Source organism: Protopterus annectens, chromosome 10.part0, assembly GCF_019279795.1.
Source record: "Protopterus annectens isolate FY-2018-M chromosome 10.part0, PAN1.0, whole genome shotgun sequence".
Taxonomy (NCBI): Eukaryota; Metazoa; Chordata; order Ceratodontiformes; family Protopteridae; genus Protopterus; species Protopterus annectens.
In genome coordinates this window covers 1662982982-1662998127 of record NC_056744.1, presented here as the reverse complement: position 1 = coordinate 1662998127, position 15146 = coordinate 1662982982, and the positions used below count along the sequence as shown (strand labels likewise).

The window sequence follows — 15146 nt, the reverse complement described above, 5'->3', positions numbered from 1 at the left end:
GGTCACTTTGTAGATGATATGAGACAGAGAATAGCTGAAGTTTTTTTTGAGTCTGTCCATGTAGGACATGTGTTTAAGGCCTAGGATCCTCTTCGTGAGTTACTTTTGTGGCCTTTCCAGCTGTTGCATGTGTCTAGTGAGGTACATGCCAAATGAGGCATTGTACTCGATGATTGCTCTAATGAAGGAAGACTAGAGACAGAGATGATTACCTCTTTCTTCCTGAATGCAAAACCCTTGGTAGTGAGATATACCACATAGAAGGACTTTTTGACCACAGTGGCAGTGTGGTGGTCGAAGAAGAGGTTGCTGTCAACCTGTGACCCAGCTCTCTTACAACGCCTTCAGTGTTCAGTCGGCTCCCACTGATGTGGTAATTAGTGGGAGCTGAGTTTTTCCGCGATGATGACGATTTTTTACATTGCTTGGCGCCATGGTTTTACACCAGTCATTGGTTTCAGTGAGGCCTTTCTATAAGATGTCTACATCAGTTGGGGAGTTAATAATGGCTCCCAGTTTGCAGTCGTCTGCAGACTTGGTCAGCCAGAGTCCCTCTGTGTTGGCCTGGACTTCTTAAAAGTCAATGCCAAACAGGCAAGGAACCAGGAACAATCCCTGTGGCACTCCACTCATGACTGGTTGGCAGTCTGACTTGGAGTCCGCTACTTTCACACTATGGGTTCTGGTTCGTATCAATCGCACCCACCTAGTGATATAGGGATTGATGCCTAGTTTGGTGAGTTTATCACCTGGAGTGGGAATGGTACCAAAGGCATTGGCTATATTGAGGTAGGCTGCAGAACTGCTCTGCCTTTATCCAATAGCCTGGTAACTAACTCAAAAAAGTCAACCAGCTTGAGCAGTTATGATCTACTTTTCACAAAACCAAATTGCGTGGGATCTAGAGTTTGGAGATTCCATATATCCTTGTTAATTAGGTCCATGATGATGCACTCCATAGCTTTACATATCAGACTTGTTAGGCTAATGAGGCAAAAATTCAGGTCTGTAGTCGTGTCCCTCCCCAGGAGGAATGACTGCAGCAGCACCATTCGTAGACAAAGCCTGAGGTGAGGCTGTGATTGAACAGGACACACGGATATGGTGCCAGTTCACTTTGTAGTTCATGTAGAACACATCCAGGGATATTGCTGGGTCCCATGGAAGCTGTATTCTTGGCTTTGGACAATGCAGCTTTAACCAGCGCTGCAGTAATGCTGGGTGCCTGGCATTCCTCTAGTATTGGCATTGGTCCTTTGGGGGGGAGAGGGGTAAAGTTGGCACTGAATCTGTCAGCCAGTATGTTGGCAATATCTGTTGGCTCAGTATAGGTGGTACCATTGTGCAGTAACTCAGCGCAAACCTGGGTATTGCCCTGGAGATTCTTGATATAACTATAGAAGGCTTTGTGGTTGTTTTTAGTGTCTGCCGTAATTCTGCCTTCATAGCTGGCTTTAGAGGTTTTGAGGAGGGATCTCAACTTTTTGTTGAGGCTAATAAGGGAGTTTTTCCAGTCTTGGGACTTCACCTTTTTCTGCAACAGTTTCTTCCTTCTGTTGTAGAGTTTATTAATGGCAGGGGACCACCAGATTGGCTTCTTTTTTTGGAGGAGAGCGTCTTGGTTCTGTTGGGTATGGCTAGTTCCATGCATTTATGTATGTATTCGTACAGTGCATTGGTGTATTATTTGGCAGTCATGCATCTATTTTCCATTGATATCTGTGCCATGAAGTTAGCCACCTCTGTTTTTAGGAGCCCAAAGTCAGCTTTAGAGAAGTTTTTCATGGAGGTAAGATGAAAAAAAAAATGGTTTATCCTAAACACTGCAGTGTGCACTACAGGAGTTAGATGTGAAAGTAGGTAACTTGAGTTTTACCCGTCTAAAAGTTAAGTTTTTGTGGAGAGTCACTATTTTTAAAACAGCGAGATAAATTGAAAGGGGGTGGTCACTATTGTATTCTGGTACTGTGGAATAGGTAGGATGGCCAATATATTTAAATAGTTGAAGGGGAGAGATTTCACAAAATGATAATTTTGTGCTTACTCACACCAGCCAGTAAAAGCAGAGAGGAAATGAGATATATGGTCAAATTAGCATAAGGGGCAGGCAACTAGAAAGACAGTGGTGTTTAAGACACAACAGTTACCGGGTGGGAAAATTTCTGTCTGACTCACAAGAGACAGAGCTGTGGTCTCAAGTTTTAATATGCAGTTAAAAGCAGAATACAAGTAAAACACAGTGTAAAGACAACAAATCACAGTATACAAAATAGGAAAAGGCAATAAAGCAATACAAAATATAACAAATAAAAGCAAATTAATCTTTACCTCACAGCAAACTGTAGCAGAGTCTGGGTGAGCCTTTCCAGTAAAGCCTGGACATGGTCCAAGAGCTCAGTCATGTGTCTCTTCATATAGTCCAGAGAGGTACATCTGAAGTCATTCACACCAACATGGACTATAATGGAGTCATAACAGTACCTTTTGCTGAGAAACTTGAGTGCATGTGTGATATGGCATATCTTGGCACTTGACAGTCAGCTGACTGTGACCTTTTCCTTATCCAGCCTGGTGAGAGGAACATCAATGTGTCTCACGATGGAATCACCTATGACTAATATCTTTGATTTTGTGTTTTGCTTTAAGTGTTTGACTGATAAGACACTGGTGCATGAGCTATTATGTGTAACATGTTCTGCAGAGGAAGTATTATGTGTAATGTGCTTGTGTTTGTGTTTGGAAGGTATCTGGTGTTAAGGTATGTTTCAGGTGAGGACTTCCACATATGTAGGTATGTGTGATATGGGTTTGCTTGGAGTAGGGGGTGAGGTGTCCATGCTGGCAACATGATGATTGTCATATGTACTGAGTGATGTGTGAGAGATCATGGATTCAAGCCAGGTTCTTAATATAGTTGCATCTCTCATACATTGTGTTTGTGTGTGTACTAGGAGTAGAGGGTTGTCTGTGAACATGAAACAGTTGCAGCACTGCCTCAGTTTGCCAGTGTCAACCAAGCTGGCTGGAGAATCTGTGGGAAATTGTCCATCCGCTTAAATTATTGACAGTAAGACGAGAATATTTATCAGGTAAACTATTGAAAATAGTAACACTGTAGGTACTCCAACTTTGAATTTGATGAATTTTATGAAGTAACAGTGAAGTTAATAAAAAAACTGAGATATAATAAGTGGATGTGATAATAGGGAGAGTGAGGAGAAGATACATAATGGATTTAAGGCTGTGCCAAATGCTTGTAATGTCGATTGTTTTAACCGAGAGATTGGCATGATTAACGAAATGTTACTATGGAGTCGTAAGCACAGATACAGTAATACTCAGATTTTAACTGTAGCTTGAAAAAGAACGCTAATAAAGGTTTAGATAGTATTAAATGTAAGGAATTGCTAAAATGTGACTAACTGCATCTGAGGAAGGACAGATGGGGAACACGTTTAAAGCAGAAATCTATTATTTCTTGTTTTCAGAAGGTTTGGAAACAGATTGGGTAAAATTAATATAGCTGTATAGTCTGACAGTCTGACTTTTGAGGCCACTTCTCAGAAAGGTATAACAAAGGGAAAGGAGAATTAACAAAGGGAACAGTTATAGGATGAACATGTTAATATGGTGTCTTTTATGGCACATGCATGAAATGGGGGAGAATATTTAATATGAAATGGGGGAGAATATTTAAGAAGAAATATGGGAAAGTGTGTATATGGAAGTAGAAAAATAATGACTCGAGGCGAGAAAATAAACAAGATATTGGTAGAAGAGTTTGACCAGTTCATACAGCAGAGGAGTTCAGGCTGTTTTAACAAGAAGGAAAATTGTGAATTCTGTAAAGAAAATATAATAGACATAATAAATCATCAAAGTTTTTTTGTAAAAAAAATATATTATGTAGACAAAACTTCCTTTCCTGAAAAGGAAACAGAGGTTACCTCTTTTTCATAAAGAAAGTTAATTAGGATGAGTGTAAAGTAAAATAATTGGAAAATGTAGATAGAGGAAGAAATATGTGTAAAATAACCAAGCTTGCATTATAAATATGTAAGAAAGATGTAAGCTGAAATGAGACAATAAAAACAAGCAATATCCACCCCCTCAACATTAAATCTCTTTTTCACATCATCCTTAGAAATGTAACCCAATCTGATGCCCTTATCCGTAAGGTTCATATATTCATTAATTGCTGATTCATAAACAGAAAAGGAAACCTTCTGATAAGTATCTGTATCATTAAGGTGCTGATGGCACATATCCAAATACTGTGAAACATTCATAATAACAAGCTTATTACCTTTATCAGAAGGTTTAAAAGTAAGATTCTTATTATTGCTCAAAGCTATCAAAGCAGAACATTCTTTTTTCGTTAGATTATAAACAAGGTTGCCATCACACTTCAGAAAATTACAAATCTCCTGTTCTACAGAGAAGTTTAACATTTCATAAAATTGTAACACATTCTGATTATTAAAAACAGGAATAAAACTGCATTTCACAGGAATGAGTTATAGCCTGGTAGCGCAGGGGTGCTTTCTGCTACTTTATACCAGGTCTCCGTTACAGCACAAATGTTGATGCTCTCCATTTTGAGGTGTGCTTCGAGCAAGTGCATGTTGAGATTTAGACTTCTAGCATTGAGCAGCATGACCCTCAGATTGCATTTATTTATAGCTGTTATGGTGGTAATTCGGTCTTTGGAACATCACCTAAAAAAGCACTATAGGGGTGGCAAAAGCCTTAGCCAGTATCCAGAAACCCAGGGGTGACAGATTCAGGCCATCTCTAGCAAACCATCAAGGTCTGTCAGTCATGTCATCCCAAGCAGACAGATACAGGATCTCCTTAGAATGACACCAGAAACAGCCAATTTTTGAAGTCAGTCATTTTCTGCTTGTACTGCGGTATCATTTTGGGTGACAGTAGAATGTTGCTCAGGGCTAGGGTCATACCTGCCTGGACCACATAACCTGAGAGCTCCTCCATGTCTCGTTTCATGTAGTCCAGGGAGGTGTGTCTCAGGTCATTCACACCCACATGGACAGTGGCAGAGTCATACTTGTACTTGTTGCGGAGTGACCTGAGTGCATGTGTTATGTGTCAGATTCTGGCACCTGATAGCTGACTGTTACTTTCTCCTTATTCAACCTAGTGAGTGGGACATCAGTGTGCCTCACTATCGAGTCACCTATGATTACTGTATTGGGCAAGCTGTTTTGCCTTAGGGGCTTAGGTTGAGGGGCACACTGTGTATGCAAGCTATGTGTCTTGTGGTTTGTGCTGTGTTGTGGTGGTCAAGTACATTTCTGCCTTGGAGGTCTCTGCTGTTTGGGGATATTTCTATTGAGAGCCTCTGCAAAGGAGGGTGTGTGGTTTGTGTTTTTATGTAAGAGCTCTGATGGTGGGTGCTCTGGAGGGCTATGTGTTGCATGTGGTGTGGTGCAGGTGTTGACCTTCTCCTCTTGACCAGCTATTCCAGTCTTGGCTTGAGAGTGCATGACTTCCAATTTGGATATATGTGCATCTCTCACAAGTCTGAGTGCTGGGAGGCAACAGGAGAGGTAAGTCTGTGTACATGAGGCAGTTGCTACACTGCCTCAGAATGACCAAGTTCACCAGGTTAATAGAAGAAAGCACAGGGAACTGACCTTTAGACATGCCAGGAGGGATGGTCATTATTACTAAGTACTGGAACTGTTTCCTTATATATTCCTTTTACAGGAAAAATGTCTCACAAGGTGTCTGAGTCTGTACAGAGCACTGTCAAACACTTGAGGGGAAACTAATACATAGACCCTGAAAATTTAATGATGAAGTATTTAGGCAGATATTCTGACATCAGAAAGAAATCAAGAAGTACTTACTGAAAAATAAAGAATCAACTTGTCAAGAATGATGAAAAGAGGGGAGTCGCATGAATGTCTACTGCCTAGCTACTACTAATGTGGTCTCAGCACAGCTTGACTCTGTTGGGATACAATACTCCTTTGCTTCTTCTCTCAAAAGAAGCAAAATGTTAGCACCAGTCCCAAGAAGAAAAGCAGGCTACTGCCTGTTTGGTCATCCACAGTCTTGTCACAGATGATGCAAGGGTCTGCAGGCTTGTAGCTTTCCTCTGGTAGATGCCTCAAATAGCAACCAGACCAGTCAGGTATGTTCAGCACAGACACTCACTCTCCAACCAGAAAGAGTCAGGAATAAATGACTCTGCTCCTACTCTCACCAGGGTCAAAATATAAATACATATTCCAAGCTGTCACCTATAAAGCAGTTGTTAAGCTTTCTGGTAATCATCATTCTCCAGGAAATGATGTAACTGCACTCCTTCTTTCACCGGGAGAAAAACAGAACCACTAATCCCAAGATGACTATTGAGAGGCAGAATGTGGGCTCTCCAATAACTGGTGGTCTTGCAGTAGATGCTTAAAGGTAAGATAAAAAATGGTTTATCCTAAACACTGCAGTGTGCACCAAAGGAGTTAGATGTGAAAGTAGGTAACTTAAGTTTTACCCATCTGAAAGTTAAGTTTTAGTGGAGAGTCACTATTTTTAAAACGGCAAGATAGATTGAAAGGTGGTGGTCACTTTTGTATTCTGGTACTATGGAATACAGTAGTATGGCCAATAAATTTTAAATAGTTAAAGGGAAGTGATTTCACAAAATTATAATTTTGTGCTTACTCACACCAGCCAGTAAAAGCAGAGAGAAAATGAGATATATGATCAGATTAACATAAGGGACAACCAACTAAAAAGGCAGTGGTGTTTAAGAACACAACAGTAACCGGGTGGCAGTGTGGGAACATTTCTGTCTGACTCACAAGAGACAGAGCTGTGGTCTCTTTTCAAGTTTTAATATGCAGTTAAAAGCATTGTACAAGTAAAACACAGTGTAAAGAAAACAAATCACAGTATACAAAATAGAAAAAGACAATAAAGTAATACAAAATACAACAAATAAAAACAAACTAACCTTTCCTTCTTCTACTGTAGCAGTCTGGGTGAGCCTTTCCAGTAAAGCCTGGGCGTAGTCTGAGAGCTCAGTCATGTCTCTCTTCATATAGTCCAGAGAGGTACATCTCAAGTCATTCACACCAACATGGACTATAACCGAGTCATAACAGTACCTACTGCTGAGAGACTTGAGTGGATGTGTGATGTGGCATATCTTAGCACCTGACAGACAGCCGACTGTGACCTTTTCCTTATCCAGCCTGGTGAGAGGAACATGAGTGTGTCTCACGATAGAATCACCTATGACTAATATGTTTGATTTTCTGTTTTGCCATAAGTGTTTGACTGGTGAGACATTGGTGCATGAGCTATTATGTGTAATGTGTTCTGCAGAGGAAGTATTATGTAACGTGCTTGTGTTTGTGTTTGGAAGGTATCTGGTGTTAAGGTATGTTTCAGGTGAGGACCTTCACATATGTACGTATGTATGTGTGATATGGGTTTGGGTGGAGTAGGAGGTGTGGTATCCATGCTGGCAACCTGCTGATTGTCATATCATATGTACTGACTGATGTGCAAGAGATCATGGATTCAAGGTTCTTAATATAGTTGCTTCTCTCACACATTGTGTTTGTGTGTACTAGGAGTAGAGGGTTGTCTGTGAACATGAGACAATTGCAACACTGCCTCAGTATGCCAGTGTCGACCAAGGTGGCTGCAGAAACTGTGGGAAATTGTCCATCCATAGTGCTAGGTAAATTTTCATCACTATAAAATTATTGACAGTAAAGCGAGAATATTTATCAGGTAAACTATTGAAAATAGTAACACTGTAAGTACTCCAAAACAAAATGAAAATGTAAATTGTACATGAAAAGATACTGAAACATTGCTTATTCTACTCATGGTGAATAATAACTATTAATTAAATTAAAATATATTTGTATGATTAGATTATTATGAGACTAATGAAAGTTTTGAAGATGTCCTAGACGATAGGAAAGGACTATTGAGAAAAGAGTACTTTGATAGAAAAAGGAAGACAAAAATTTAACAGTTGCTAAGACAAAAAGTAAAAAGTTAGTTCTACAGCTCAGTCAGTGTGATCAGCTCTAAGGGAGATCTTTAGACATTTGTGGTACTGGGTGAGTATAAGAGTGTTGAGTATGATATTTTATTTTTACTTGATGTTTTATTTTTAAACAATATACAAAGTGATCAGTTTCAGAGGTTATAGGGGAAGGGAGGAACTTTGAATTTGATGAATGTTATGAAGTAACAGTAAAGCTAATAAAAAAATGATATACAATACGTGGCTGTGATAATAGGGAAAGTGAGGTTAAAATAAGTAATGCCAAATGCTTGTAATGTTAATTGATTTAACTGAGAGATTGAAATGATTAAGGAAATACTACTATGGAGTAATACCACTGATAAAGTAATACTCTGATATTTTAACTGTAGGTTGAAAAAGAAAGGTAATAAAGTTTTATATGATGATAAATGTAAAGAATTGCTAAAATGTGACTAATTGCATTGGAGGAAGGACAGATGGGGAATAGGTTTAAAATGGAAATCAATCATTTCTTGTTTTCAGAAGGTTTGGAAACAGTTGGTGTTAAGTAGATATAACTGTATATTCTGATAGTCTGACATTTGAGGCCACTTCTGGGGGAAGTATAAATAAGGGAAAGGAGAATTAACAAAGAGAGAGAAAATGGTTCTAGGATGAACCTATTAATATGGCATCTTTGTATGACACCTGGATGAAATGGTGGGGAATATTTAAGAAGAAATATAGGAAAGTGTGTATGTAGAAGTAGAAAAAGAGTGAAGATATTGGTAGAAAAGGTTGACCAGTTTGTAGAGCAGAGGACTTTAGGCTGTTTTAAGAAAAAGGAAAATTGTGAACTCTGTAAAGAAAAAATAACAGACTTAATAAATCATCAATTTTTTTTTGTTAAAAAATAATATTATGTAGACAAAACTTCCTTTCCTGCAAAGGAAACAGAGGTTACATCTTTTTTATATAGAAAGTTAAGTAGGATGAGTGTAAAGTAAAATAACTGGAAAATTTAGATAGAGGAAGAAATATGTGTAAAATAACCAATCTTGCATTATAAATATGTAAGAAAGATATATGCTGAAGAATGAGAAAAAGGTAAAAATGAAGTGTGGCATTAAACTTGAATTTGTAAAAAGAATAGAGCTTCAAAAAGAAATAGTATCATACAAGGATAAAATACTGAAGAAGTAAGAGAGAGTAGTTCACTAGAAATAGTATTGGGAATTCCTTTTAAAATGATGGGAAATGAAGAGAAGGAATGTATTGTGATGCCTGTGAATGAAGGATTTAGTCATGGAATGAATGAGGAAGCCATCTGAATTGGAGTAATAACTTTTGTGTGGAAGAAATAAAAACAGATACAATTTGGATCTTATGTTATATCAATACTAATGTGAATATTGTAAAAGAGATTTTTTAATTTATTTAATTAGTATAATAGAGGATGACATTTATGGTATAGACAAAAAAGCAAAGGGCATGTTGGTTACAACCGAAAAACTCAAATATGGTGTAATAAGGGAACAAAAGGCAAAACTGATATATTGCTTTGATTGTGTCTGTTATGACCAAGCATGGGTTGTGCTCGCGTGGATGGATGAATGAATGACTAAGGATGGAAAATTATGGTGTTGGAAAAAAGGCTATGAACAGGGTTTAAGACTATTTATGAAAAAATGTGGATGAAAGCTTTGATTAAAGAATAGTTAAAGACAAAACTTGGATAAAAAAGAAGTCTGACAAAGATGGCATATGAGTGCTATAGTCTTTATGTTGATAAAGAATACAGTCATTGAGAATTGTACTAAAAACTATTAACAGCTAGATGAATTATCATGGAAGGGGTTTATCCTCCACTTGATGCAAATTATAATGATTTACTTTTATTATTAACATTAAAGAATGAGTTACGTAGATATAAAGTGGTGGTCATTCTGTTAGGAATTGTAAACTTAAAATTAAATAAAGAAAAGAATAAAGAATAAGTTTAAAACTGGAGGTGCATATTTTTCAGAAACAGAAGCATTAGTGTTACAGATGAAGTGTGAAAAAAGTGATAAATAGATAACTGAAAGAGCCTTTAATATAAATAAAATATGAAGCATTTGGGTTAAAACTGTATGTACTGGAAGACTGAGAATATGCTACCTTCAGAAATTGAAACTCTTAAGAGGGAGTTTCAAAATGGCAAAAAAACAGAAGTTTGGGGTTGTTAAATTCAGTGGTTCATTTGACATTGTTGCATTTATTATGAGTCCTGAATAAAATAATGTTGGCTAAAGATGTTTTGATAAGTAAATTCCTGTTAGGAATTGTTACTGTTAGGAATTGGGAAGAGTATTGACATAACATAAAACACAATGAGAGGAGAAAGTTAGATGAGGAATGATTATTCATAATATAAAATAATATGTTGTGGAAGTTAGAAACAGAAAATATACTCTAGAACTGAAAAGAATGGTTATAAAGGTGTTATGGATGAGTTTTATTAGATAGTGATTATTTAAGACATGGAAGAAAACAAAACCTGTAAGTGACAGGCATCAAAAATTTAAACAAACACAGTAATTTTGTGATTTTTTTGTAGAGGTTAGTAACAAATCTAATTTAGTTATAAGCAAAGGTTTGAGTGGGTGGGAAGAGAGACGTTATGTGTTTTTTTAGCTCCCCACTGTTTGGGATTAAGGGGAAGAGTATATGTATTCTGTATGCTTGTTCCTGCAGTGGAATATCTGATGAAGATCAGTGATTATGTGGGAGTGTTGGTTTTGAGGGAGGAAGAGCAGTCTTGAGGGTTACATCACCTGTAGAAGTAAGTGAGATGCTGTCATTGACACATCCAGTGCACAACAAATCACACTGGAATCAGGGCGTCAAAGTGTAAAAATTTAAAACCATCCCTAACTCCTGCCTTAAATGATGTTCACTGTTCCCTTATCCTTGCTATAAGGATGGGGTTTCAATGGACCAATTTTCTGAGAAAGGAATGAATGATCAGCAGGGCGAAGGGGCAGCAAAGCACATGCTAAATAAGAGATCTGAAGAAAAAGGTAGTACATTTTATGATCTAGAAGAAAATATTTAAATGTGTGTGTTCAAAATGTAAAACGGTTAAAGATTTTTTTGGAAAAGGTAATCAACATTTACATGGGATAAATATGGTCAGTACTGTTTAAATTGCATAATGCAGAGAAAAAAACAAGAAATTAAAAAGACAGTTTACAGTGTAATAAACTGCATAATAAAGAATTTAAGTGAGTAAAATTTTGATAGCAAAACAGTGGGGGTAAAGAGAAAGAAATTATGATTGTAAATAATGTATATGATATTAAAAATATGTAAAACATGTTAAATGTGTAAATATCTAAATAAAAATTGTTATGGCTTTCAGGAAATGTGACGTACTTCTTAACGTCCTCCTAGATTACCATCAACCCACACAGATGGGACCTTGAGTTAATATTTCCTCTAAAGGATGACCCTTCAAAAATACAGGAGCCGCCCAAACAGCAATGCAGGGGTCAGTATTAGAACATGAATCCATATACCTGATGTGCAGAAAGTACTGACAACCTTCTGATCCAGCACAAAAGACAGCATATCTATATTTTAAATTTGTTTCTAAGTTATGCAAATCTCATTCTGGGCTGCAGTATCAAAACTTTTTTTATTTAATGTATCCTATATTTCGAGGGATTCTTGAATGCAGGTTGTGTAATCTGGTTGTTTTAAGCATCTTTCATTCTAGTAATAGCACAGAGTTTATGATGATCTTTTTTGTCGTCTCATTTTTTTTTATTCATATTCTGTATTGTTGAGTGGAACTACCAGAATGTATTCCATAACTGGCAGTTGTCTCCTTAGCCAGTCTCCCTGGTTTGCAAGACTCCTTTCCTGCTTTGCTTTCAGCTAGTTTGTTTCCTTACCTCTTTAATCTTTTCATGCAGTTTCTTTTAGTGACCACTGTAAATTATTTTAACCAGTAATCAGTCAGTGCTTTCTGTTTTAGGACTTTCTTTCAGATTTACCTGTGTTTGTTTTATCCCTCTGAACTACATTGTGCTGGTGCCTTCTGCTTTACCTCATAAACAAAAGTGGATTAGAAAAGTATGGAATGGGGAACATGGCAGAAATGCATAAGTGGGGTTGGTAAAGTACAAAAAATAATAGCATTTAGGGGAAATATGCACCCAGTGAAGATACTGTTTGATTTTGGGGGTTAAGGTATTCTGTAACAGAGAGAAATACATTTTCTAAACATTCATTGTGAATACAGTAAATTGAAATGGCTTTCCTTGACTTGAGAAAGCATACTTAAGATAGGGGAGTTTTAGGGGTGCAGGAGGAAGGTGGATATTTTTGTAAAATTTCTGACTTAATCCACTAGGTAGAGAAGTGGGCCACCTGGTATACGTGTGTGTGGGGAAGGATTACCACAGCCTAATCCCCTTTCTGAATAGGACAGCTATTAATAACCAAGCTGTGTTTGTTGTTGTTGTCCAATGTTTTTCCCCATTTTATCTTAGTTGCCTGATAGAGACCACTCCCTTTCTAAGATTGTATGCCTTTACTCTCATTTATAGATTAAAGGTTCTACTAATTGAGTCCTTAAAGCTCAAAAAGTAAATTATAGTTTTGCTTACCCAGCACTGCACTAATGGGTCTTAAAGTTCCTGGTAGTGTCTATATGCCTGTTCTGGCACTTTACAGACATTGGTGATGGGTATAGTAGCCATCTTGGTGTTTTACACTGTCCTTGTAACTGAAGGTCAGCAAAGTACATTTGCAGCTCATGGTCTTGTTGTTCATGTGGTTTAATTATGTTTTCTTTTTATTATTTTTGTTCAATCCATAGGACAAGATAAAAACAACTTTAACACCTTTAGAATCCAAAGTGAAACAATTTCAATACATGCAAAACCATCATGAGAAGGGAATTAGAGATATAAAAGTAAGTAAGGTGAATGGTTAATTCCAAATGTCTTAAAGACAGATAATTTATAAGAAATGCATACGGCATCTGTTATACCTTTTTTTTAGTAGTGCTCCTATTTTAAAGTTAATTTTATTACATGCAATTTATTGGTTATCAGTGAGAAGAGTTTGAGAGAAACCTGTTAACGATACCTTTGTTTTTTGTGCTGAGGTCTGAGTAGTGATGGAAAGTGGAAATGTTTTTAACCTAAGATTCAGTAAAGTATACTGTTATGTCTGGCAGTATCTTGTAAACAGTGTTTAAAGGTTGTTTTGTAATATTTTACTTGTGTATGTGAAATTGATTTGTGCAGGCATTTGCTAACATAATTATCTGCACGACCATTCAAGGTATTGTCTTACGATAGTACATGATAATATAAAGAGTTGGTAATAAATGTTTACCCACTGTCCCGAAGTGATGTACTGTCACTTTACAATGGTTATTTTAATCACAAATATCTTACTTTTTGAAATGATACCATTATTTAATTTACAGTCCATTTTAGTTCAGTCTTTGTGCGCCTGTAAACCCACAGCACTGTTTAATGACGCACTATATATACTTGCACTAGTGAATGGAGCAGAGCCTTCACAGTGCATAGTACGTATCTTATGATGCTGCAAGTGTGGAAGTCAGAACTGAGTTAACATGCAGGTGTTGAATTACACAGGACGTTGGGTGTGTAATACAAGAAAAATATATATTTTTTAAATATATGTGCTATAATCCCTAGATATGAAGAAGTAGCTATTCTTAGTACTGTCAATTTCTCTCTCTTGACTCTTTCTAAATATACCATGACCCTTTTTTTTCTCTGATTTCATATTGTAATTCCTGTTTGTGTTATACTAACTCAGCTTTAGTCAGTTTATACAAAAATTAAACTGTCTCTAAATATTAAATCGTCATATATGGTGTATATATTCTTAACCAATGTTTTCATATTGTGTCTAATTTGGTATAATGCTTTAAACTGTAGATGTTTTTGTATTTTTTTTTGAAGAATGTAACATTATTGTTATTAAAATGTTTTGTAGTACTTTGGAGCTTTTCTCCCTGGGCCTCATGTGAAAATGGGCTCCTACACAGTCAGACTTTTCTAGTAATCAAATGTCAATAAATAAAAAAAAATTAAAATTGTTTAAAATAGGATTGACATGTTAAAAACATATTAAATAGATTTTTCATTTTAATGGCAAGGAAAATTATGCTTTTGGTAGCTGTACCGATCGTGTTTCATTGCAGTTAAAAAAACTAATTTATAGGATTTATCAAGTTTTAACTCTCAAATGCATTTCACTGCACATTAGTGAGAGTAAAGACCTGCCATTATGTAATTCAAATCTGGTTCCAACTCCATAGGTCTACACAAGTCATTCTGTACCACAGATATGTGTACTACAAACCCACAGGGCCATACAAGCCATTCTGCTCCATAGATAGATTTTCTTTCCTCATAGATCCTCACAAGCTGCTAAGTATTATAGATATAGTCTTTTGCTGTAGGCCTGCGTGAGCCATTTTGCATTACAGATCTGCTCACCAACCCATAGAAACACAAAACAAATGTTTCATTATGGCTCTTCTTCATAGCTGACACCCAGAAAAGTATGCAAGTTGTTTTGCATCACTGCTGTAAATTATCAGACCCTGCAACAGGGCATGTGTGTGTGAAATACAGATATATATGCATTCCTATCATTTGAACGTCTTCTTCTTTTGGTTTTTCCCAATTAGGGGTCGTCACAGTGGATCACCTGTCTGCTCATGAATGGCAGTAGAGTTTTACGGTGCCGAGTTGCCAGCCCGGCACCCAACCTTCCACGGAAGGCACACACATGCATGCAATCATGCCTAGGGCCAATTTAGAGTGTCCAATCCAATGTCTTTGGGATGTGGGAGGAAACTGGAGCACCTGGAGGAAATCCACGCGACCACAGGGAGGACAGGCAGACTCAACATAGAAGGCACCCCAGCTGAGGATTGAACCGGAGAACCTCTTGCTGTGAGGCGACAATGCTATCCGCTGCACCCCCGTGGCCTGTAGCTACCACACCACCACACTTTGCCCACCTTCTACTCCTCCTCCCCTTGGGACTCGTCTTGTACGTTGTCCCAACCCAAGTATCTTCGTTCTTC

The 15146-nt window shown here is 37.3% G+C and overlaps 1 protein-coding gene across 1 annotated transcript in view; it reads left to right on the top strand.

The window, feature by feature from the left end:
* The window catches only part of LOC122814399 (zinc-binding protein A33-like), a 104699-nt gene that overhangs the window by 63102 nt on the left and 26451 nt on the right, over positions 1 to 15146 (top strand). Inside the window, exon 2 of the mRNA XM_044086981.1 lies at positions 12885 to 12980. Within this exon, the coding sequence (XP_043942916.1) occupies positions 12885 to 12980 (96 nt within the window). The remainder of the gene's footprint in view (positions 1 to 12884; positions 12981 to 15146) is intronic.